General features: G+C 25.7%; 1 protein-coding gene across 3 annotated transcripts in view; it reads left to right on the forward strand.

Annotated features, from left to right (window-relative positions):
* LOC136083875 (TNF receptor-associated factor 6-like) overlaps positions 1 to 26,945 on the forward strand; it is a 116,472-nt gene that overhangs the window by 17,146 nt on the left and 72,381 nt on the right. For all 3 annotated transcript variants that reach the window (XM_065803782.1, XM_065803781.1, XM_065803783.1), the window contains 2 exons: positions 2,312 to 2,366; positions 2,506 to 2,610. In XM_065803782.1, coding sequence (XP_065659854.1) covers positions 2,312 to 2,366; positions 2,506 to 2,610 — 160 coding nt within the window. The remainder of the gene's footprint in view (positions 1 to 2,311; positions 2,367 to 2,505; positions 2,611 to 26,945) is intronic.

Here is a 26,945-nt window from a genome sequence, read left to right on the forward strand (position 1 = left end):
CTTGTGATTCAATTTTTTCAGGTTAATGTAAGATGCTTTTAGACAAGTCTTCCCTGGTAACGCGTGCGGTTTTTCGTCTCGTATGTCCACGCATGAGTATAATATTTTTGACAATTTGGTCGCGGCCGATTGTAGGTTCATAAGGCGTTGCGGAAAAAACTAAGTTTCAAAAACAAAGTAAGCAAAACTAACAAAATGGGAAAATAATATAATTTAAATAGAAAAAAATAAAAAGAGCTTAAGTAACTTTTGCACTGTTTTTGTTTTTATTTCTTTGGAGTAGTTTTTGTTATCTTTGAATTGAGCTATTACAACACTATTTTGCACGTAAGTTATGTCAAATAAAATGATTTCAGATGACGGCGTACTTGAAGTACTTTTTTCAGGTAAAATTTCACTTATATAATCGAATACTTTTACGTTCCAAGGCGGTCCAGTAGTTTGAGACTTGAAATTTGTTGTTTAATATGTATATTATCAATATAAATTTGTTTAAAAATCGGCGGATGTCCGCCTGGTCTCTAATAATGATTTTAAAAGTTAACTGATGTATTTAATTTTATGTTGCGAAAACATGATATGTTTTTTGTTCTAAATGCCTATGTAATAACTGGGTTTAAGTGAGTCTAGATCAGTTTTACAAACTTGTTTTAATATTGATACATCTTAAAATATCTATTTATAAGATTCTGTAAGTGTAATTCATGTTTTTATATGCTTAAAACAAGAAAAATATTAATATTTATTCATATATAAAACAAGTAAACTTGAAGTTAGCTGATCCTACTATGTTGGGGGCAGTTGCAAATGGCATGAGCCTAAATGCACATAATAACTTATCTAATTTTATAAAGCATCTTTGATAAAGCTACAAAATGAATTGATATCGGTTCAATTTGTAATTGATGAGAATATTCTTCAAAATGCCTTCATTTATAAAGATAACTCTGCTCTTATTAAATTGTAGTGCCCAAACCCCAGGCGGATTATAATTTTTTAAATAATAAAACAAATAAAAGAAGATTGGCGTCATTTGTTGCATCTTTTTCATCTTCTTAACTATTGTTTGCATCGGATTATAGTTTGCGCTAAGGTGGTAAACAAAAAGAAGCTAAACCTGCTTTTCAATTATCAGAATATTTGAGTTTTTGTATAAAAAATAATTTAAACCAAAATTTTTATTTTATTATATACAAAAAAAGGTTCTTTTTTATGTGGGTTATGTATTGGTTTCCTGAAATAATAAAAAGAGCCATAGAACTGAATAAAAACACCTAAAATTAGTAATATAATATGTGTTTAATTTTTTAAATGCATAAAATAATTTTCAACCAGAATGCCACTTTAATATTAGTCTTGTTTATAACTTTAATATTTTAAGAAATTTAACACGTAATCTCAATCGTGATATAATCGTGAATACCGTTGTCAGTTATTTCAAGTATCACAATCAAGCAAATAAAAATTCTTAGTACCTTTACATTTGTAGTGTAATAACAATGAATGTGGTAATTATGGGAGTAATCAGATAAAGTTAATACTTTAGAACAGTTTATCTTTTTTATAGTTAATAAAATATGTGGTTGCTAAACAATTTAGGTATCCATAGCAACCCATTTTAAAACTAATTACACCTTTAAAATTGCAACCTCAAATTAGCAAACAGTGGAAAAATAGTCTTTAAATCTTTTTTATTTGAGGAGTTATTAGTTTTGTCCAGTAAAAGTGAATTCTGGCCCACAGTAGCCTAAATTAAAAAAATATGGCTTTTGTATAATTTCAAAACTTAAATATTAAATTGGAAATCCTTACCTTGATATAACTTTTTATTAAATACAGTTTTCCTTCGTTTAAAACAACATTCTTTCAAAATATGCGATTGAAATTAGTAATTTCTGAGGTGGTGCAACAGTGTCTTTTTATTCTGCATTATCTCCATTTTTTATACTTTTGTAAAATAAAAGTATCTCTTAATTTTACAAAATCTCTTTTTATATATATATACATAGTATATATATATATTATAGTCATATCTAGTGTATATATAAAAAAGAGTAAAACTACTTTATATATATAAATATATATAAAGTAGTTTTACGCTGCCTTTTTATTAAAATCAATTTTTATATTTATAAACATTTCGTATAACAAGAAATGACTTTTTAAGATATATATATATATATATATATATATATATATATATATATATATATATATATATATATGTATATATATATATATATATATATATATATATATATATATAGATATAGATATAGTAACAAAATAAGAAACGTTTCTCTTTTTTTAGAAACAATGGAGCTCTAATTTGTCCATTGGACAATAGCATTTTGAATTCTAGCAAAGTAACTATTTTTAGCTTAGTTTATTAATTTTAATTTTTTAAATCAGTTTATATAACTTAGAGTAATGATATAGAAAAATCCATTTTTTGTTCTTAAAAATATGCATGTTACTAACAATTGATAAAATGTTTTCTTATAGATTTTTCCCGATATAGCTATTGAAAGAGTTATTATGCAATTAAAAGTTAAATGTAGTAATTTTTCCAATGGTTGTGAATGGACCGGAGAACTAAAAATACTTAATGTATGTTATCTAAATTTTATTCCAAAAATATTTAATGCAGTAATGCAACAGTTTTACTAAATCTCGGTGTTAAAAAGCCTATAAACATTCTTCATTAATGATTTTTTTAGTATGACTACTATTACTATTTGAAGAGTGTTTTGCTAAAAGGGTCAAAGCCATCATATCATTGTTTTGGGAAAAAAAAAATCTTATTGTCTGGGTTGTAAGGGGTTGTAAAAAAGTTTTGAAAATTATATAAAAAAAAGAGAAAAGTGCGGTAAAATGCGGTATTGGTATAATGGTAGAGTGCTCACTTCATAAGTGTGAGGTTCAGAAAATATATATATATATATATATATATATATATATATATATATATATATATATATATATATATATATATATATATATATATATATATATATATATATATATATATATATATATTTCTAATACTCCGTGTTTTAACAACAGTATTTTAAATTTATTGAATTGTTTTTAAAAAATCTTGTATGCAAGTAAGTATTTATTTAAGTATGATTTTACATTACTATTGTGCTGAAATAACCATTCTAGGTTGCTAACGTTATTTTTGAGTATTTTTAGTTTAAGTTTTCTATGAAAGTTTAAAAGTCTAAAACATTTTTTCAACTGTAATATATGACTAGCAGTAAGTAGTCATATATTACAGATGTTAGTAAATGAATTAATAGTAACAATTAAAATTGATATATTATCTTAAATTTTAACAAAATACTAATTTATCGTTAAAACAAACTATTTAGCTCTGCTCGCTTTTAGATAACGACATAGAGACTAGATAACATCAGTTATTAAATTAGTAAATACTAAAAAATACCCTAAATACTGAAGAACTTGAAAATACTATTTAAGGTTCCATTAATTTGTTCCTTTGTTAATAAACATTCAATAAAGATATAGAGAGAAAGGGAAAGAAAGAAAGAGAGAAAGGGCGCGCGAGAGAGAGAAAGAAAAAGAGTGAGAGAGAGGTTGACGGCGTTTCAAGACACTGCGTTAAAAAAAGTTAAAAAGATACACAACAAATCATTAATCAGTGTTTTTTAAAAGGGCGAATTTCTTTAAGAAGTTTTGAGCAAATTGTCTTTTTAAAAAAAACCGATTTATTTATGTAGAACTCTATTTTTTTTTCTAACTGCTGACTTGTGAATAATACAGTAAATCTCAAATCCTATATAAATTTACTAAATTAAAATTATGTTTTAACATGATTTGAATTTAGTAGACAAACTAATAAATCAATTACAAAATCATCTTTAAAAGAAAATAGCTTAATAAGATAATGTTTGAATTTATATAAAAAATAAAGTCATTTAGTATAAGACAATTATAAATGGTTTCGATAAAAACGTAATAGAATGTGTAATGACAAAGATTAAAACTATAAAAATTCTTAAAAAAATAATTCCTAATGATAATAATAATAAATTTTTTAGTTGCAATATCAAAAAATATCAGTAAGCTTTTTAAGAAGTAAAATAGAGTATAGTAAATAATAGATTAATAAAGTTGTAATTCAATTAAAATATTACAATTTACTTAGATTGATGATGCTAATAGGATTACGAAAAAAACTGAAATTTGTAAGTTGGAAAAACGTATTGTAATCAATTGTGGTAATAATATTTAGATTCTATAATAAGGTTCATACTTTTATCTGCCGGGCCGGAGCCGGAGCCGGGGCCGGTTTGCACAAAGTCTCATATTTAGTCCTATTTCTAAAGTATATACCAAAGAAAATAATACAGTATACTTACACCGCTTGCCATTAAACTTAGTGACACCGCTTGACTAGCATGGATCAAAATCTTATCCGATATGTTGCCAAGTAACACCACTTTTAAAACATAGAAATAACATAATAGGAACATAAGATTAAATAAGAGCATTCAAAAATACAAAATAATTTGTGTAAATTTTGTTAAATAACAATAATGGTAATAATGGTCACTGTTATTTAATAAACATTACACCAATGTTGCATTTCTGAACGTTCTTAGATATAGTTTTCGATAATTACGTTTTATATGTGCTTAATATTAACTATAAACCTAATATATATATATTTTTTTTTTATCAGTTAGCGATAAAAACAAAAACTTCCTGTGTAATCACGCTTTAAAAATTGTTGACCTATAAAATAAAAGTTCTAGGAAAAGAAAAATCAGTTGTTAAAAAATAGAATAGACCAGTTTAATTTAAAATTAATATGTTTTATTTTGAAGAATTCATTAGAAGATTGTTCCTGACGAACCTGCTGATGGTGAAACATGCTGTTGAAGACAACTAAAAGTTAGATAAGTGTTTTTACTAATTTATGTATACATAAATTAGTAAAAACAAAATTTTGAAAACATCCAAAGAAATTTTTTACATTTTTAACTTTCACAAAAATGAAATTTGTTTGCTTTTTTGTTTGCAAATTACTACACAATTACTACATCTAATTCTACTGTTTGTGCTTTTTTGTTCTCCATTGGCAAAGTTAAAAGCATTGTTTGTGAGTTTCTTAAGTCATGATATTTCTTAAATACGTTTTTGTTAAATTTAATTTGCTGAAGAACCTTTGCGCACTTGTATTTGTCACAGGTACTGTCATCAATCGATTTCGATACTGTACCTCACAACAGATTATGTTTTAAACTAAACAGTTATGAATTAACAATAAAGCACTTAGACAGTGCAGTAATTTTGTATGTAAAAGAGTGCAACGTGTTATCTGCAACAATGAACTTCCAAATTGGTTACCAGTTACAGGTGAAGTGCCACAAAGCTCTCTCAAGGGCCCTTTTATGTTTACTGTTTATATAAACGACTTACCGAATAAGTTTTCAGCTAAGTGTAAAATGTATACTGGTTATTTAAAACTAATTAACATAATTAGATAATTTTCAGATATAGAAAAAACTCAAAACAAATTAATGACATAGTCAAAACTATAGCTAAAAAAATTTAACGTCAGCAAATGTAAACGCTCGCATATAGGTAGCAAAAGTAGTAGTTTACATGTACACAATCTATGATTACGTGTTAAACAGAGTTTAAAAATCTGAAACAAAAATTGAAAAAGATTTAAGAACTATGATTTCAAACGACTTAAAATGGTCTGTTCATGTTAGTTATATAATTAGCAAAGCTTATAAAATGTTAATAATAATAATAAAACATTCATTTAAAAAAGTAAATATAAACGTGTCTAGTTTAATAATACACCTTTTTTGAAAGAGCGTATCTAAACTACGCAACTTCGGTGTGGTAAGTTTACTTAAAACAAAATTAAAAAAATGGAAGCAATACAAATTAAAGCATATCAAACAGTTTTACGACAAAAATTGAGCTATTGATAGTCTTAGTTTTCTCAGAATATAATGTTTTTCTACTATATTAAAACCTAATTTATAAGTAAAAATGTTGTCGAGAAATATAAATTTTTTAAAATATTTATTTATGCCGTCTCATGATGTTTTTTTTTTTTTTTTTGTAAGCGAGTACTTATAAAAAAAGGACAAAAGTTTAGTTAGAAAGCATATAGCTTTCTAACTAAACTTTTGCGATATAGCCTTTAAGTGGCTATTTGTCAAAAACTTTACGGAAAGTGGCGATTTATATATACTCCAAATTATTTTAATAAAAATGCTTTTACTAAATGAAATCAAGTTGAAAAGTAATGTGAAAAGTATATTAAGCAAACAAGAATGTTGTATGTCAAAAAAAAATTGAATTAAAAAAAAAAGTCTACCAAGCGTTTTTACGTTAGTATAGGTTCCACTTAACGAAAATAATGACGTTAGATCAACTTAAAGTAGACTATTCCCAATTTACCTAATATTTTATACAATAATCAAAAGAGTTTACTTTTCGAAAGTGGATTGCGCCAAAATTGTTAAGCAGTGGGGTGTGACTCAGCAAAATTAGCATTAAATTCTTGTAATTGCTAACCCAAAGCTTCTGGGATATTTAGTACAGCCATATTGTACACATAAACAACAAAATAGCATTAAAAAATTACTATTTTTACTTTCTTATTACATGATTCAATCACATTTAATTTTTTTGTTTTTATTTAGTTTAAATTGACTAAATATAGTACACATTACTGATCACTGTCTGTCGGATTTTGCGCAGCTACTAACTTTCAGTATAAACGAGCAAAAAATTGTTGATAAAAGTGTGCCATTTTGAATTAAAGCCTTATGAAGAAAAAATTAGAAGAATGTTTTTAATAATTTATTATTGCTTCCTTTTTTAAGAACATTAAACACTCTATTTGCAGAAGACACTTAGTTTATATATTTATGTGTATATATATATACATATGTATATGTATTTATATATTTATATATATATATATAATTTATAATTAAGCAATCTTTACTACCTATCTATAAATTTTGCTTTATTTATTAATACCGCTTTTACTACTAACTATCTTGCTATTTTACTCTAAATGTATAATCACTATATGTGTGTGTGGGTTTGTGTGTGAGTGCCTGTATTTTTTTTCCCTCTTGATAAAAATTACTTTTTCCTTAGTTCTTTTTTAAGATCTCTGCTTCGAATTTAAATACTATTTGCACTGTTTATTTACAAAAATAGTATTATAATAATTTTTACTTTATTTGACACGGTACTTTTTTGTGTGAGTTATTGGTATATATATATATATATATATATATATATATATATATATATATATATATATATATATATATATATATATATATATATATATATATATATATATGTATATATATATATATATATAAACACATTATATTATATAAATATAGAATGCATATTTTTTTATTTTAGATGTAAATATTAATAAAATAATTGTTAGCAAAAATAAAGCAGAAACCATTACAGTTTTTAAGGAAAACTGCATTTCCATTTTTCTATATAATCTTCAATCAAAACATGCATCATATTCGAAACACTACTATTTTGATATACTAATTTCTTATTATGTCAACTTTCACAATCACGACATAGCTCCATGTTATAAAAATTGCTTGTATTTTTCAAAATAGTAAAATCTTTTCTTAAGTTGAAAAATGTTTACTTATTTATTTAAAATGAGATAAATTGAAATTATAAGTTTTCGATGTTCTTAACAAATTTTATTTCATATATAAAATGTGAAAAATAAAAAAACGATTATAAAAAACCATATTGAAAGCATATTAACACTAGAGGGAACGTTTGAGTTGTTTTATACTAACAGAGCTCAATAAACAATTTATAAGCAGTTGTATAATTTTGGAGTACTAAATAAAATCTCTAAATATTGAAACATTTAAAAAACATAAATTTAGTTGAATCTTAGTTTGGTCAAAAAAATGTTTTTATGCTTAAATAAAACCCTGTTTGCTGTCTGCCATGCAATTATATTATAAACCTTCAAGCGTACTGCAGAAGGTAATTAAGAATTAAAATGTATATATGTTTTAAAAAATATATATTTTTTCATATAGCTAATACTATTTGTAAACCTATTAGTAATAGGTTTACTTTGTTAAACAGTTTAACATTGATTGTAAACAGTATAACAATGTAATATTTTGAAAACATTTGGAATATGTAACTATAAAAATAGCACTTTAAGGCATTTAATGTTTTTATTTCTTTATATTTTGAACAATAAAAATAACATTGAATGTTGATTTTATGATTCAAAATATAACAAAAATACAAACAATAAAAATGCCTTTAAGAGCTATACGCATATATTTCATAATTTTTAAAAGAAAGTTTTTTTTTTGTTTTTTTTTTTAAATTTGATTTTTAACTAAACAAAAATTGCTTATATATTTTATTAAAGTATTTTTGTTTAAAATAAGTTAAAGCATCTTCAGTAAAGATGCTTTAACTTATTTTAAACAAAAATACTTTAATAAAATATATTAGCAATTTTTGTTTAGTTAAAAATCAAATTTAAAAAAAAAACAAAAAAAAAAACTTTATTTTAAAGACTTTAAAAAAAAACTTTATTTTTGTAAAGACTTTACAAAAGCATCATTCTTACGAATCCGCTAAAACATCTTTACGTAAATATTATTGTTGATAAATCTGGCTGTACTAGACATCCCAGAATCTCCGTTCACTGAATTACAAAAAAACGAGCGAGTTGTACAGCACTGTTGTTAAGATAAATAAACAACGGAATTATACTAAACGTATTAAAAGGAGACTGGGTGGGATAATTCTATTAAAGTAAGGTTTATTAGAAAGATGTTTAAAACTTTGCCTAAAGTGGATTTATTTAGAAACCTGTTTGAGTCTTCTTCAAAAGTGGATTTGTTGATGACATATTTGAAAATTCGTTTAAAATAAATTTTTTGTAAACATGGTTGAAACTTTGTCTAAAGTGGATTTATTGAAATCACGTTTAAAAACTCACCTAACTTAAGTTTTTTAAAACATGAATGGAAATTAACTTAAAGTGGATTTATTTAAGAGATGTTTGAAACTTTGCCTAAAGTGGCCTTTATTAAAATATGTATGAAAAGTTCGCCTAAAGTTGATTTATTTTAAAGCGCTATTAAAAACTTCTCTTAATGTGGAATTATTTAAATCATGTTTAAAAATTCGTTTTAAAGGGGTCTTCATTTAAAATGTGTTTGAAAATTCGTCTCAAGTAGAATTCTTTAAAAGATGATTAAAATTTAGCTTAAAGTGGATTTATTTAATTTATTTAATACATGTTTGAAAACTTTTAGATTAGATTAGATTGTATTTATTAGAACAAATAATATACAAATACAAATAATGTTCTAAAGGGTACGCAGGTTCATGCTGACGGGCACGAACAGCATGCCCCATAATAAATAAATTATCTAACAGTGGACAACATTGAATAAATAATTTTTTATACAACTACACAATAAGATATGCAGTCAACGTCGACATTGATTGAGTTAATTTTACTCTTGAAGATGTTGATATTATCTGCATTAGCAACATCGAAAGGCAACTGATTCCAAATGTTAACAACGCGGTAAGAGTAACTAAATTTGCGAATATCTAGTCGAGATTGTTTGTGCATTTTATATTTATGACCGCTTTTTTTTTAATTAATACTTAGCTTCGCCTAAAGTGAATTTATTTAAAACATGTTTGACTGTAAATTTAAAGTGGATTTACCTCCAATATGTTTGAATTTTCGCATAAAGTGGATTTAAGTAAAACATTTTTAAAAATTTGCTTAGAGTGGACAAGATAAAACGTGTAGAAAATACGTGATAAAATAAGAATTTCTTTTAAATAATTTAAATAGTCTTTTTTTTTTTTTTTTTTTTTTTAAATTTATTTCATTGCAAATTAAAATTGAGATTGAAATCGTGTTAATGAATAAGTGAGCTTGAGCAAGCAGATGACATGAACTGTCTTATTATCGAGCCCCATTTACATTAAAAAAATTGTCAGTTTATATACAAAAAAGAAAAGCAGCTAAGTACATAAATAGAATTTTACACACGTTAGTTACAATATAAATATAAATATAAATATAAATATTAGTGTTGAAATATAACGCAATATACCAAAGATTAACGACAACATAAAAGTAATAAAGTTTTTTAACAAAATGAAATTAAATAACAATAAAACTGCGGCAAAAGAGAAGTAGTGTCAATAACTCTTTTTTTAGATAATTTATATTATATATGTATTTATTTTGAAAGAGATATTTGAAATGACAAAGTCATTTTGTAATAAGAGACTCTTAGATTCTTTCCTGAATTGATCCAAAGAGATGTTTTGAATATATATATTTTTTTTGAAATAACTTTTAAAAATTGTTTCCATAGAAACGGTCCACGGTATACTGTGGACCGTTTCTATGGAAACAATTTTTAAAAGTTATTGCAAAAAAAATATATATATTCATTTATATTCAATATATTCAATTTTCATTTATATTCAATTCATTTCAATTCAATTCATTCAATTCAATTCATTTATATTCAAATATATTCAATATATTCATCAATTTTATTGTACCAAAAACTTATTTAAAATTAGGTTTTTACCAAATCCAATACCGGTATTGGATTTGGTAAAAACTTAATTTTAAATAAGTTTTTGGTACAATAAAATTGTTAATTAAAAATTTAGTAGGATACTTGTGCAAGATTTCACTAAAGTAAGACTGAAATACAATAGGAGAAAGCCCATGTTTTATTTTAAACATGAATTGTAGAACTTGGTGTATATTAAGTTTATAGATACTTAGGGCACCAAGCTTTCATAAAAGAGGTTCACAAGGAAAAGTTCTGTGTGCACCAAATACAATCCTGCATGCGTGTTTTTGCTTACTAAAAATTTTTTTTCATTTACTATAATTAGTACTACCCTATACATTATTACAGTAAGAGATAAAACTATGAATAAATGAAAATTATACTTTTTTCAAGGAAGCAGTGTTAAGATATGGTTTAGTTTGTTATAATATGGAAATATTTATTGAGATTTTATTTTCTATGTATTTTATATGTGGTTTCCATGACAAATTTTCATCTAGTATTACTCCTAACAATTAACGATTGGTTCCCTTTTAATAAATGTTTTATTGATTAAAAGATTAGGTAATTTTAGAGGAACATCATCACGTTTACTAGGATTGGAGAATAATATAAATTAAGTTTTTTCTACATTTAACGTAAGCCTATTACTTGTAAACCACTCGTTTATTTTTAATAGTTCTTCATTAAATATATTAAAAAGAACTTTTATGTTTTTGTTGGAATAAAAAAGATTGGAGTCGTCTGCAAACAATGCAACATTTAAAATACTTAATGCTAAGTACAAATCATTTACATACAATAAAAATAATAATGGTCCTGAGATTGAACCTTGGGGCACACCACATGTAATGTGTTTTTCTTTTTCAATTTTTTTATAAATAATACATTGTGACCTGTTTGATCTTCAAATCAAAGAAAACTTTTATTTCTTACTCCATAGAGTTCCATTTTTTTTTAAAAGTATCTTATGGCTAACAGTGTCACAGGCTTTTGACAGATCAATAAAAACTCATATGGTAAAATAGTCATTATTGAATGCATCTGATACATGATTTTTAAATAAAAAATTTATTCTTATATAGAGCTTTTAGTTATCGAATTAGTAACAAGTATTCGACTATTGAATGTGCAAAAGCTATCGATATTAATAGATAAAGGAGATACCCCGGTTGTGTGAAATAGGAGAGGAAGTGGATTATGAAAGCATTGACGCGTTGATGCTTACTTTTTAGAAAAGTTTTGTTTTTATCTTTTATATAACGAGTAATAGAAAATAAAGTACAAGTTTCTACATGTATCTTAAAGGTAAATCGAATTTTCTAAAGTTAAAAAAATAGAATTTTTCATGCGTTTAGAATTTGAACGCATGAAAAGTTCTATTTTAACAGAGTTTTGTTTTTCCTTTAATAATAAATAAAATACAAACTTTTATATCTAAACTGATTTTATTAACTAAATTTTATAAAATAAAATCCGTTTATATAAAAAAGTTTTTACTTTCTTTGTTATTAAAGGAAAAACAAAACTCTGATGCTTACTAAAAATGATGTTACTTTTCAGTTATTTTTAAAACGTTTGGGATTATAAACTGCATCACTGATTGTCTACTATGAAATAAGTTTGATCATGTTTTTGGAGCCTGCAATCTCGGAGTAAAAACTTATGCTTTGACTTCTAACTTGTTATATAACACGTTATTATAAAAAATGTTTTTAAAATAAATAAGGCAAACCCTTTTGTTACATATATTATTTATACTAATAGTTTTAGTAATTCTCAAACGAAGTAAAGAAAGTTTTACTCATTTTTTAAAAGCTCTTTAGTTATTTAAAAAAAACTAAAGAAGGAACTGGTGGTTTTGGTAAAAAAAAAATATTCATTGAAGGCAGGGTTGTTCGAGAAGAGATCTTAAAAAAAAATAACTCCACAGAAGACGCAATACTTCATCTAATACGAAATATCGCGGATTCGTTTGAAAAATCTCAGTTCACTCTTGGAATTTTTATAGACTTGTCCGAAAGCTTTGATACTATAGATCATTAAATTCTTATTAAAAAACAAGAACATTATGGAATCACAAAAAGTTTTTTAAATTTACTAAAGAGTTGCTTAAATATTCGTAAGTAGTTTATCCAAATCAATGGTTCCTTGTCTACAAATTTTTTGAATATAACCTGTGGAGTTTCACAGGGATCTATACTGGGACCTCTTCTTTTTCTTATTTATATTAACGATTTCATTAAAGCCACTAAATTAACGACAGTAAAAGAGTAGTGCTAAAAAAAGTAAGTTAGAACCCCACTATCGGCAAAGAAGTATTTTGCACGTGTAATTAACTTTAAAGATCGTTATACTCATGCAAATCCTCTCTTAACTGAAATGAATATTCTTAATTTATACCAACAAAATGTATTTAATGTTCTTTGTTTCATGTTTAAATGTAAAGCAAGTATGACTCCGATATCATTCCATAATATATATTTGATCAAAAAGAAAACTATATATATCTTAAGAAATGATAATTTGATTTACCAACCTTATTCACATACAAATTTTGGAAGATCCTTTATTTCATATTGTGGCGCTTTTCTGTGGAACAAAATAGTTTCGAAAAATTTTGATTTTTCTCAGGGTTTGAGTTACGCAACTTTTAAAAGTAAACTAAAAAAAATTATAATCTAACTAGATAACATACTTGTATAATTTTAAGCGCGGTTTTTTTTTTTTTTTTTTTTTTTTTGTTTTTTGCTTTTTGTTAACTATATATTATATAATATATTTTGTAAACAATTTTTAAATGCTGTTAACGGTTCTTGACGACTTTAAAATATTGTAAACGGTTCTCGACAAAAGGACCACTAGGCCCTCTAGGAGTATGTACTACGATTACTTTTTATTTTTACTTGAATATATAAGAGCAAAAAAAAAAAAAGAAAATGTGATATGGGGGAGAGAGGGGGGGGGTTCATTATATCTGTTTTTTGTCGAGTAATGCATAAAAGTTATTTTTTGCAGACCTAGGTCTTTAAAAAATTAATATTCAAACAAGTTGATGTAAATAAATTTGCCGCAAAACTACCCCCCTTCACCCCAAACACACAGTGCGGTGTAGTCAAGGCGATTCTAAACTATTACGGCGTCTATATGATATTTTGCTGACCACAACATATTTCCATTAAATGATCATGTCTCTGATTTATAACAAGACGAACGAAAATGAAACGATAGAAATTTTTAAATTTTGCCAAAACATGAAAAAAAAAATTTTGTGGCAAACAAACCCAGACCGAAGATTTTTTTTTTTTTTTAATCCCTTAAAATCACGATTACTCGTCCAGATTTGAACAAGATTTAAAATAAATATGTTTTTTAGGTGAAATGAACGTGGCGGTTTAATAGTATGATCTCTGATGTTTGTTTAGTGGCATTTTTTATAATTAAAACCTCTTTCTTAGTCGGAATTCTTAAATTTTTGGCAACAACTGACAGAAAATTTTTATTTTGACAACTATAACAGATTAGAACTAGGACCTATAGTGGGTTAACGCACTTTTTCAAAAAATTAAAATCAAGTTAACGCTGTTTAGGAAAATTGATCTAAAGACTCACACTGATGTTCTTTAAGTTCACTTTTAGAAGTTTTTGAAAATTATATATGTATAATAAAAAATGTTTCTTTTACTATTACTAACGCAAAAAAACATTATAACATCTTAAGATCTTATTTGGATATAATACGCTGAAAAAATCATGCTAATTCTAAACTAAAGAGTCACAGCGTTAATTTTTGTTCAAAAATCTCCCGATTGCCAATTTGCGATTGTTTTCACACTTACAGTCATAGTAAGTGGAAACCATGTAAAAATAACAGTAAAATTTTAATAGACCAATCAATATCAAAAGTTTTTGTGAGTGGTTACTATCGGTACAGACTTTTTTCGCTAAACTTGAATTTTATTTATCAGAAAACGAAGGTTATGTTTAAATATCTTGAGAATATCCTTTCACATTGATAACATAATATCAAACTGATATTTGCAGAATAAATATTATAAAATGTGGACACTTCAATTATAATTATACCTCTGAATAAAAATTAATTATTAAGAAAATAAAAATCTATATGTAAAATAATTTTTTAAACTTAAAATTTTGTAAAACACAATTTGTTTTAAAAGATTAATTATTAAGAAACTAAAAATATATATGTAAAATAATTTTTTAAACTTAAAGTTTTGAATTGCCCAATCTCCAAAAATAATTTAAAGAATTTATGAAATATAAGTAAGCTAATTAGTAAATATAATAAAGGGAAAATCCTTTTTGGAAAATGCTGCCATAAAAATTATTTTAAATTGGTTAGTAGTTAAAGGTTCTTTTGATTTTGTTGAAGGAAAGTAAGTTGTCAAGTAAAGCCTGCCGATACCTAAAAAACTAAAATAAAAAATTACTACTGTCCTATCAATTTTCTATACATGTTATATTTTCATTCAATTTGTAAATTCTATTTCATAAATCTACACACACTGTAATTTGCATAGCTTGTTCAACAGCCTAGCTTTAGATATCTTGTGGATTAAATAGCTAACTTTAGCTTAATCTTAAACCATTAGGACTACTATATACATCTCCACCTTAATTTATTAAAAATAAAATAAAAAGCATAACATTAAGAAAGGTGTCATCTTATTGATATTTTTATAACAGATAATATTTATAAAAGCTAATAGAAATACATTATTTTCATATTTTGAATATCTTATCTTTTTTATGAAAGTTATATGAAAATATCTTGGAATGATATAAATAAAATCCAAGTCTAAAAATATATATATTATTTAATTTGAACAAATGTAATTTCTGAAATCAAGATAAAATGAAAATGCAAAAGGATTTTCAGAAATAAAATGAACAAAAAAATTTGTTGCTTGTACATTCTTTTTGACTTTAGCCAGCATAAATTTTTTAATAAAAAACCATATAACTGAGCAGTCTTGCAAGTCATTACTTCCGTGATACCTATTTTAAAATTCACAATGCTTGAAGTAATCTTTTTGTGACATACAAATCCGGAGTCCTTTTGGGATTCCGCATCCCTGCTTGGATCATGGCTTTACTTAGATAACCTTAACACAAATATCAAGGTTTTTGTATATACCTTGTATCAGATTACTATAACTTCATACAAAGTATATCAGATACCTTGTATCAGCTGTTTATCAACTTTGAAAAACAAGCTACTGTTGTTTTTGTTTTTGAACATGTAACATATAAATGAATATTAATGAATATAAATGAGAGAAACACAGATTTTTTTAAATATACACCAACATTTGTATGAAAAATTAGTAATATAAAACATTTAAATCTGTAAAAATAGAAAATTTGCGAACACTTCAGTTCATTACTTATATAATGTAACATATTCAAATAGCCGTTTGAATATACTAATTATAATTCCTAAAATACTTTTTTGTAGCTGTTTATACTTTTTAATCACTGTAGTACCAGTCTTCACATTCCTGGAGGTTTCAACAATAAAACTGTTGTAATCAATAACAAACTTGTTTATCAACTTAATAATAAGTTAATAATATGTAACCAAGTAAAAAATTTATCCTTCATAAAAATATTTAATGAAGTTACAATAAATTATAAAAAAATGCAGAAAAAAATCCAGAAAATTTAAAAGTTTAATGAACATAACTTTGAAATTCATGAATACAAAATACAATAGAAAACAAAACAAAAATATAAAAGTAAAAATTATAATTATTATAAGCAATTATGAAGATCTAATAATAAAAAGATAAAAATTGGAACTTCAAACACTTTCAAGCATTTTTTTTCTCCCCGAAAGCCTGCTTACCGCAGCCAAATAAAACAAAAAGTATTTTTTAGTGTGTTTAAATATCCCAATAACACAACCATGTAATATAAACATAAACTTACTTCATAAAATAATCTGAATGCATTTCACGGTAAAACACGGACAACACTGATGTCTAGCCAGTAGCGTTCGACGATTACGGTAACTTCCAAAACAGTTAATTTTAGTTACCGGTAACTGCGGTAACTTTAGGGTAACTTAAGGTAACTTAAATACTTTTTAAATAATTGGGTAATTTTTCAAAATTTAGAAAAATAAGTTAAAAAAAAATTTACAACTAATATTAATAAAACCGTGAGAAGAATTTACATTACCAATAACACTCGCGCAGGTTTCTTTTGTCGTTGCATACAAATATTTAAAAACATTTTCAGTAACAAATAAAAGAGAAAGTGGTCAAAAATTAGTTCCTCGCTAGAAAGATATATATATATACATATATATATATATATATATATATATATATATATATATATATATATATATATATATATATATATATATATATATATATATATATATATATATATATATACATAATTATGTATATGTACAGTATCGGACAAAATGAGTGCAACCAAATAATGCTATTTTAGTTCCTTTATATAAAAGTGCTGCATTTTTTCAATTTAGAGAAATAACTATGTAACTGTTTAGAGACAAAGTTCTTCAAGTTTTATTCATCACAAAGTTCATTATTTGTACACAAAAATTAATAAATTAATCAAAAGTATTAAAAAAAGTTGATTTCCTTATGGACAAAACAAGTGCAACTCAACAAAATGTTGACCAAGCTGTATTTCGCTATCAATATTTCGTGGCAAATCCTTTGTTGTCGATCACAGCCTTGCATCTTCAACGCATAGATTCGATCAGGTGATCAATGAAACTTTGTGAAATCGCTGTTCAGGCCTTTTGCATTTGTTCAAACAGTTGATCCTTATTTCAAACACCTTAACAATTAGATCTGCAGTTGACGATCTCCCACAGGTTCTCGATAGGGTTGAGATCCGAAGATTGAGGCGGCCAATCCATCACCAAGAGGTGGTTGTCTTGAAATTACTGCTTGACTACTTTTGCAGTGTGTTTCGAATCGTTGTCTTGCTGAAAAACCCATTTTATTGGCATATTCCATTCAGCATGAGGTCACATAACATCTTTCAGGATATTTTTTTACATGAAACGATCCATTATTCCATCGTTTCGATGTATTGGACCAAGATCGTTAGCAGAAAAACACCCCAGACCATTACATTGCCTCCACCATGCTTCACGGTCTTATGGCAGTAACGTATATCGAGGCGTTTTCCGGCCGGTCGACGTACACGGCAAATGCCATCGCTCCCAATGATGCTGAACTTCGATTCTTCAATGAACAGGACAGTTCGCCATTTCTGCACATTCCAGTCAATATGAGATGTAGCAAACAGGAGTCTTTTCTTCTGATTTTTTAGTGAAATCAGCGGTTTCTTTGCAGGGCGTCGAGAAAACAATCCGGCTTCAACAGCACGTCGTCTGATTGTTCGTTCCGATACAGGCAGCTCTAATTGCTTTTGTATCTCGACTGATGATATCCAGGGATCCTTCTTGACGCATCTGAAGATCATAGAATCCTCTCTAGAAGAGGTGGAACGCGGTCCTCCACCTTTGTTATCTGCTGCCAACTTCCCAGTAGAACGATATTTGGAACACAGTCTTTATACGATCCGTTTTTTCACGCGATATTTATCACAAATACTTATTTGTGACATTCCACTTACGTAATCGCTAATAATTTTCTTTTTTAGTTTCAATCCAAGACTGTCGGGAGCCATTTTTGCACTTGAAGTCATAAAAATAATAAAAATAAATAATCACGCTTCTCAAGGCTTACCGTGTTACATTTACCTTGTGATGATACAATAATGCTCTGTGGAACACACCGCCTTGGTTAGATGTGGACTGTATTGATGTAATGAAACACTTGTTGTATTTCACTTCTTGTATTGATGTTGTTCGATAAAACACTTTGATAAAACTCACTTCGATAAACTGTCTTGATAATACTGACTGATTGACTTCCATATACTGACTGAATTACATGTCGATTTACGAGTCTCTTATATAGTAAAATGAACTTGGGTGAACCTGTTCTGAAAGATTCTAGATGCTTCTTTTCGATGCTCCTGGAAGCTTCTCGATGCGTCTGGATGCTTCTTAATGTTTCTGGATATTTCTGGATGCAACTGGATGCTTTCAGATGCTTCTTCTGGAAACTTCTGAAAGCTTCTGCATGCTTCTGGAAACTTCTGGAAACTTCTGGATACATCCTTTAATTATTACAAAACTTCCGTGACGTTGACACAGACCAGACTTATAAAAAATGAAACAAACCAAAAAAGTTGCACTTATATTGTCCGCTACAAAATGGCACTTGTCAACAAAATTTTACCTGTTTGCTGTCACCTGTCAGCTAATTGCTCATATCATGGCATGCTAGGACTCCATACTCCTGAACTATTTGCTGTGGTAGTATAGTTCGTTTCGTTTTTAAGACATGTAAAATTAGGAACACTTTTTAGCATTGTTCGATGTTGGTTGCAAATGTTTCGTCCAATACTGTATATATATATATATATATATATATATATATATATATATATATATATATATATATATATATATATATATATATATATATTTATATATATATATATATATATATATATATGTATATATATATATATATATATATATATATATATATTATATATATATATAAATATATATATATATATATACATATATATATAAATATATATATATATATATATATATATATATATATATATATATATATATATATATTATATATATATAATTGATTTTTTGACGAGATTAAATAAATATATTATTATTATAATATTGTTGTTTTTATTTATTCTCGTCAAAAAATCAATTATATAGCTCTGATATCATTCATCGAGCACTCTTGCTGAATATATGCTCACAGCAAAATTAAACTTACTTATATATATATATATATATATATATATATATATATATATATATATATATATATATATATATATATATATATTAAGTTAGCGTATTCTACAAACAGAGTGTTCAATGTTCGTAAAAAACAGAGCAATAATAAATTTGTAAAAACACTTATCTAACTTTGGTTTTCTTCAGCACTGTGTTTTACCATCAGTAGGTTCATAAGAAGAGGTTCATCTTTATGAACCTATTATTGTTAAAACACAGTGTTGAAGAAAACAAGAATTAGTTAAGTGTTTTTACTAATTTATATATATATATATATATATATATATATATATATATATATATATATATATATATACATATATACAATTTCATATATATATATATATATACATATATATATATATATATATATATATATATATATATATATATATATATATATATATATATATATATATATATATAGATATATATATTTACAATTTCAGTTAGTTTAGTTAGTTCCAAAATTTCAGTTAGTTCCGAAAATTCAAGCAAACACGTTTTAAACACGTTATACCAATTAAGCTTTAAACGTTCAATTTAGGTTATAGTAATTCAATTATTTCATTTCATTATTTTATTTAAACCTCATTTTTATATTTTTCCTTTGGACATCATTCTTTTAAAAAACTAGCTCAGATTCTTTAAAAAATCTCTTTATACTAAAGTATCAACTATTCGATTTGAGATTTATTTAACAGGTTAAAAATAATTTTATTTAAGTTTTTTATATAAACTGCGCCACGCGTATTTTTATTTTTTTTTATATCGTTCCTTAGGCAAAATAATACTTAAAAAATAATTCTGCAATCAAAATCACATGAAAAATCAAGTAAAAATCTAAAATTCATCATCCTCATTGGTGCCATGCTGCAAAAGAAAAATGTCTCTCCAATATTATTCGGAAAAGTCAAATCACGGTCAAAAACGTCTTTTTTTTCCGTCTAGTTTCCATTTTTTGGAACAAAACATAGAAAAACCCTAACCCTGACCAGAACTTCTGTTCTAATTTTGTTTGTTTTTGCGCCACAAAAATTTAACACCTTTTTTAAATCTGTCGCTAAGTTTCGTAAATTCCATATTCTCCCCCAGCGCATACTTTAATTATGAATAATAAATAACAAATGTTTATTTAACAATAATATAAAAACTAAACAATAAATGTTTTATAACATCATAAAGTAAAAAATGTTGTAATAAACAATGAACAAATCTAATAACAAATGAGTAACAAAAGTGGGTGAACAAATATGTTATAATTTTTTGTTATTCAATAACTAAACTTTCCTGTTTTTCACACTAAATATAGTTAAAAAGATTAATTTGTTGCATAAAACATAGGAAAAATTTTGAAAACTACTAGAATATATATTTTCTGCTAAAAAGGTGGTCACTAAGTCAAATTGTAAAAAAGAGCTTAATAAAGTCATTTCTTCTTCATCTTCTTCAATATAGCATTTATCGCATAAGTAATTTTGTTTATCTTCCTTATCTAATAAAGATGAATTGATGTAAAGAAAACCTATTTTTTCCACATTTTCATTTAATAGTCTGTTTCTTCTCTTTTCATGAATGAAATTATATGTGCTCCAAACTCTTTCACTAGAAGTAGAAGATGTCGGAACTGTGAATAACCTGATTGCAATTTTAGATAAATTTAGAAATTTGCTTTTTTCAACAATTGCCCAGTATTGAAAATTTGACATTCTAAAAATTTCTTCTTTGATACTGTCTGACATAAAAACAAATTGTGTTAAATATTTATTCAACTCAAAAATAGCTAAACTGATTTCTTCTTCTGAATCATAAGATATTGTAAAACATTTTTTTAAGTGTTTCAAAGTTTCTAATTTATCTGAACCAATCATGTCATCATTAACATAAATTGGTGATAAAACAAAAGCAAATCTCATAGATTCTGTAAAGAGAAAAGCCCATCTCTCATATAACAACTTGACAATTATTCCTTAATCTAAATCATGTTTTTCAAAACGACAGAGTAGTCTTTTAAAATCATTGTAAATGTTTGCTAGATCATAATTATCACTTTCAAATTTTCCAATTATATTATTTCGAAATTCAAGTATGGTTGATAAGCTTTTGACTTTTATCCAAAACTCACAATCAGAAACAATTTTTATAAACAATTTTTTTTCTCTGATTCTTTAATATTTGACATAATGTGATCCTCAATTAAGAGTTCAATAATAAATTTAGCATTCATTAATTTTGATAAACAATTATAATGAGTATACCAACGAGTGTCAACAGGTATCACTAAAGTATTTTGAATTCTATACTGTTTTTTTAACTCATTAAACCTATATGAAAGCAATTGTATTCTTTCGATAAATAAGATAACTTGTAAAGCAAATGTCATTGTTTCTTTAAAATAATCCAAAGAAATTATATCTTTTATGAGTAGATAAATAACGTGAGCAGCACATCCATTAGTAAAAATTTTACATTCAATAATATTCCATGCACTTCTCATTGAACTTGTGTTATCAGTTATAATTGAAACACATTTATCACTTCCTAATTCTTATACAAACTTTAAAATACCTTCAGCAATAGTTTTCTCTGTTTGAGAAACACCACTAGTGTTTATAGATTTAAAAAAAAAAAGGCTGTTTTCCAGGAATTATGATAACATAGTTTACAAGGTGATCATTTTGTATATTTGACCAACCATCACTTGTAATTGAAAAATAAGGACTTTCACTTATCATTTTAAAGCCAATACTTTTCATACTGATTCCTCAGAAGAATAGTTCTAATAACTTTATCTGATGGCATATGGTTTGAATAAGCCGGTCTCAGAGCACCGATAAAGTTTTTAAAAGCTGAAGAGTTTATAACATTAAATGGAATTCAAGTTTGAAAAACAAAATTTGACAATAATTCATCATATTGCAATTGCTCAGGTGTGCTTAAAGTGTTTATTCAATTTATTATGGTAGCATTTTTATTGAATTCTTTTAGAATATCAGATCTTCCACTTTGCTGACTTATCAAATTAATTATGTTGTTTACTTATACCAACTTTATTACTTACAGGTTTATCAAAAAAAATCTGTTTTTCTTCATCAAATATACCAGAACAATTAGCTATTTTATGGCTGCGTAATTTATCAGACAACCAATAAACTTCAATGCCACAGAGAATGCATTTTCCTCTTTTAGTAAAAATATTCCCGCTTTTTAGATATCTTTCAATACATACTTTAGCTTTCATCTAAATCAATGTTAAATAACAGTAAAACGTGACTTTTCAACTCAGTGAATTAATACTAATTCAACAACAACGTGATAATTTTATTTATTTAAACACATAACCAACACTTTTGTTGTTATATAAAACTTATTTAGCTCTAAAAGACTTAACATTTTATTTAAACTTTTATGTAAAATTGTTATATTTACTTAAAAACTAAATGTATATAAAAATGAGCATTTCGAGGTGCTGTAAACTAAACTTCAATTTACAGCACCTCGAAATCTTAAGCAATTTCGTATTTTTTTATACATTCAGTTGTTAAGTAAAAATATAACAATCTTACATCAAAAATACTTTAAACTAAAACACTTACTTTTGATATAAATATTTATATTAAATGCTTCTCGTAAAACATTTATAATAAATGTAATAAAGATATAAAATATAAAAACATTTGATTTAAGAACATCCACTTAAAATAGATATTTTAATTTTTTAAAGCACTTGCGTTGTTCCGTGTGGAAGTGACCGGTAACTAGATTTAAGCTACCGGTAGATTACCGGTAACTTACCGGGTAGTAACGTTACCGGTAATTAACTTGCCGAACTCTTGTAGCAAGTCACACATTGCAAGTTAAGATGTTTGTATATATTTTGTCATACTATTTTTATATATATATACTTTACCTACTAATAAATACTATTTTTATAAAATATATTTTATCAACTATAAATTTAAAAAGAAAAAAAATTTAGTATCAAGTGACAAACAAATAAAAAACTATACAACACTTACATTTTAACATTCAAGATTGGGTCTTAACAGTTGTTTGTTTTTTAATCAAATAATAAAAAAATATTTTTTAAAAATGGCTGCTAGCTTTCTGAAAATTAGTCAAAAAGTCACGTAGAAACATCAGAGCTAAACTCATACTTATTTTTTATTTCGTTTATAAAAAAAATTCCGCAAATGGTCTTTAGTGTGTTAGGTCTATATTTAGTTAGAAATTTGAAATTTTAGCTAGAAAAGGTTAGTTCATTATTTTAGGTTTTAAGACTTTTTGAAAATCAAAAATATCAATTTTTACTAGAAAAATTAGATATCTCAAAATATATTTCTTAACTTTTAAAATCTCTAGCTAAAAAGAAAGATATTTATGCAAGCATCAATTTTAAATGTAAAACTGTGTGTATAGAAGAGGTAACATAGTGGTTTATCGAGCATCTTTTTGTAGACTTATTTATCATGATTAAAATAATACGAAGAATGTGTAAAAATACATATATTCTTCCATGAACAAAAAATATAACTCCTATTTCAACATATTAACACATTAAAACATTCAACTTTTGACCAATTAAGCCATGATCCTTAGTTACTTAATTTCATTTTTTATTGTAGACTGAACTTAATGTAAAAATATTGCAGTCTACACGACATTTAGTTATAGTAGTCGCGCGAACAATCCGCGCTGAAAGATTTTCGGCCAAAAATTAACGCCGTGAGTTAGTTTAAAAATCTCCTTAACGACACCGTGCACTTAAATATTTTTGCAGTGGTTTTAAATACGATAATATTTTTAATTTTTATAGCTGTTTTTGGTTATCTAATGAATACATTTTAATGACGTATAAATTTTAATTATCATTATTTAATATTACTTTGAGTCCTTCTATGTGTGCGCGCGCAAATAATAAACCTAAAAAAAGAAAATTATCTTAATAAAACATTATAACGTTAAAAATTCTTTCTACACAAGTTATTCGTTTTGTCAAGCAAAAGTGAATTCCGGCCCTCTGTGCACAATTAATAAGCTTTAAAGAGATTTTAAAAGGATTTGAATCCTCACACTTGTAAGTGTGAGGATTGAAATCCTCTTAAAATAATTTTTTTTCATTTCATTATAACTAAATTTATTTATTGATTATTTTTTTAAAGTTTAACAGAATCATATTAACGCGTACATAAATTAACTCATATGACGGTTGTCGTAGTACATGCCCGTAGTACTTACATCGATTGACTTAAATGCATATCGAGAAAGTGGAGTCTAAATATATTCTTTTTTGCACTCGCATAATTCAATACAAAGTTATATAAATTTACACTGACTAAACAGATACATAACCTCCAAAATTACTTAATTTTTGATGAATATATAATTTAAATAGCATTTTTTAGCAATAAGTTCGCGTCACGGTGAAGGTTATATAACCATTATAATATTTTATACTAATGATTATTAACTGTTATTGTTGTTTAATAACTACTATATTATTTTTTTAATTTATTATCCTCATTCCCCTGTAACAAATTGTCACACAATCACTAACCTCACCTCCCCCTCCTCCTCCCTTACCGCGTAATATAACTTGTAAACGACTATATATCAATTTGACTTTAAAAACCGCATATAAATTTCAAGTAAAACTGCCGTGAAATTATCGTGTTCATGGTTAAATCCTGAATCGTGACGAACATGAATTTATACGGGTTTTAATCCTAAAACTAAAACTTGTGCCAGCTTGGGGTGCACAATCGGACGGTTATGTACTAAAAAGTGGCCACAATCTTTTTTTTAATTTTTATCCTACTTTTAAAAAATTTAAATAGTAAAATATGCATATTCAAAATTTCACATAAATTTGATCAGAACTTTGTAGTATAGGTGCTTATTATAATTTTTCTGCGATTTTATTGCATTTAACAAGTTTAATTTAATTTTTAAGGAAAAAAAAAAATTTTCATGGAATTTTTTATTTAACAAATAAATAATAAATTTATATTGTTTTTTTTTGACGAAAAGGAAACTTTCAGAACGAATCTTACTTTTTGCATTACAAAGGAAGAAGTAGGTTTTAATTAAAAAAGTATTTCTAGATAGTTTTACAGTGACATGGAAAGAGACTGTGCCCTCATCACTCTTTGCTCTGATCCCAATTAACTCAAAATACATTTTTTTGAAATTTAGTCTAAAAAAATATTTTTTAATTATTTTTTTCGCTGTAATAGATTTTCGCTTTTTTTACTTGAAATATTTTTTTGTGTAATCAACGTATAAAAGCAATATTAATTTGGAAGATTAATCAACTTTATTTTTAATTTAGTGTTGAGCCTCCTTAAACTTGCCAGAAAACATAAGTATTTAAGCATTTTTATACACTAGGGCGTTCCGTAATTCAATGGAGAAAATTTTTTTTTCGATTTTTTCTGCTCCCTGGCAATTTTCCCATTTCTATTGTTTATATAAACATATTGTTAAATTTTTTTAAGCCTAAATTAACGTTTAAGTTTACGACCGTGCGCTAGAATTAATAGAATTTATGTATTGTTATGGTTTCTTACCATATAAAAGCCTCTATTTAATGTAATTTATTATGCCATACATTTTAAGTTGGTAAACACTAAACAAACTATATATCAACAGAATTAATGGTAAGTTGAATATATATATTATATTGTAAGTGAATTGTATAGTAATTAAATATATACAATATTGTTAGTGAATTGTATAGTAATGAAATAGTCAACTATATAACTAATGGTTTTAACAATAACAAATATACTTTAGGAGTATCTATAGATCTATCTAAAGCATTCAATACAGTTGACCATTGCATTCTCTTAGAAAAAATTAAACATTACGTTATAAATAATACAACATATTCCTGGATAAAAAGTTATCTTACAGATAGAAAGCAATATGTTCATAATGAACAATCCAGAACATTAAATGTCGTATGCGGAGATCCGCAGGGTTCAATCCTTGGTCCGCTCCTATTCCTTATTTATGTTAATGACTTTTGTAATGCATCATTAAAACTAAATTCAATAATGTTTGCAGATAATACAAATCTATTTTTTACCAATAACAGTATTAAACATCTCTATTCAGATATGAATATGGAATTATATAAAGTTAATATTTGGTTTAGGGCAAACAAACTGTCACTTAATGTTGAGAGAACCAATTATACTCTATTTTATAAAAAAAACAAAAATTAAACATTCCCCTTAAGTTGCCTGAACTTTATTTAAATAATAAATTAATTAAAAAGCAAATAACTAAAAAGTTCCTAGGAATTCTTGTCAATGAAAGTTTATCCTGGCTTCCCCAGATAAACTATATTCAATCAAAAATCACCA

This window comes from Hydra vulgaris, chromosome 08 (genome assembly GCF_038396675.1).
Source record: "Hydra vulgaris chromosome 08, alternate assembly HydraT2T_AEP".
NCBI lineage: Eukaryota > Metazoa > Cnidaria > Hydrozoa > Anthoathecata > Hydridae > Hydra > Hydra vulgaris.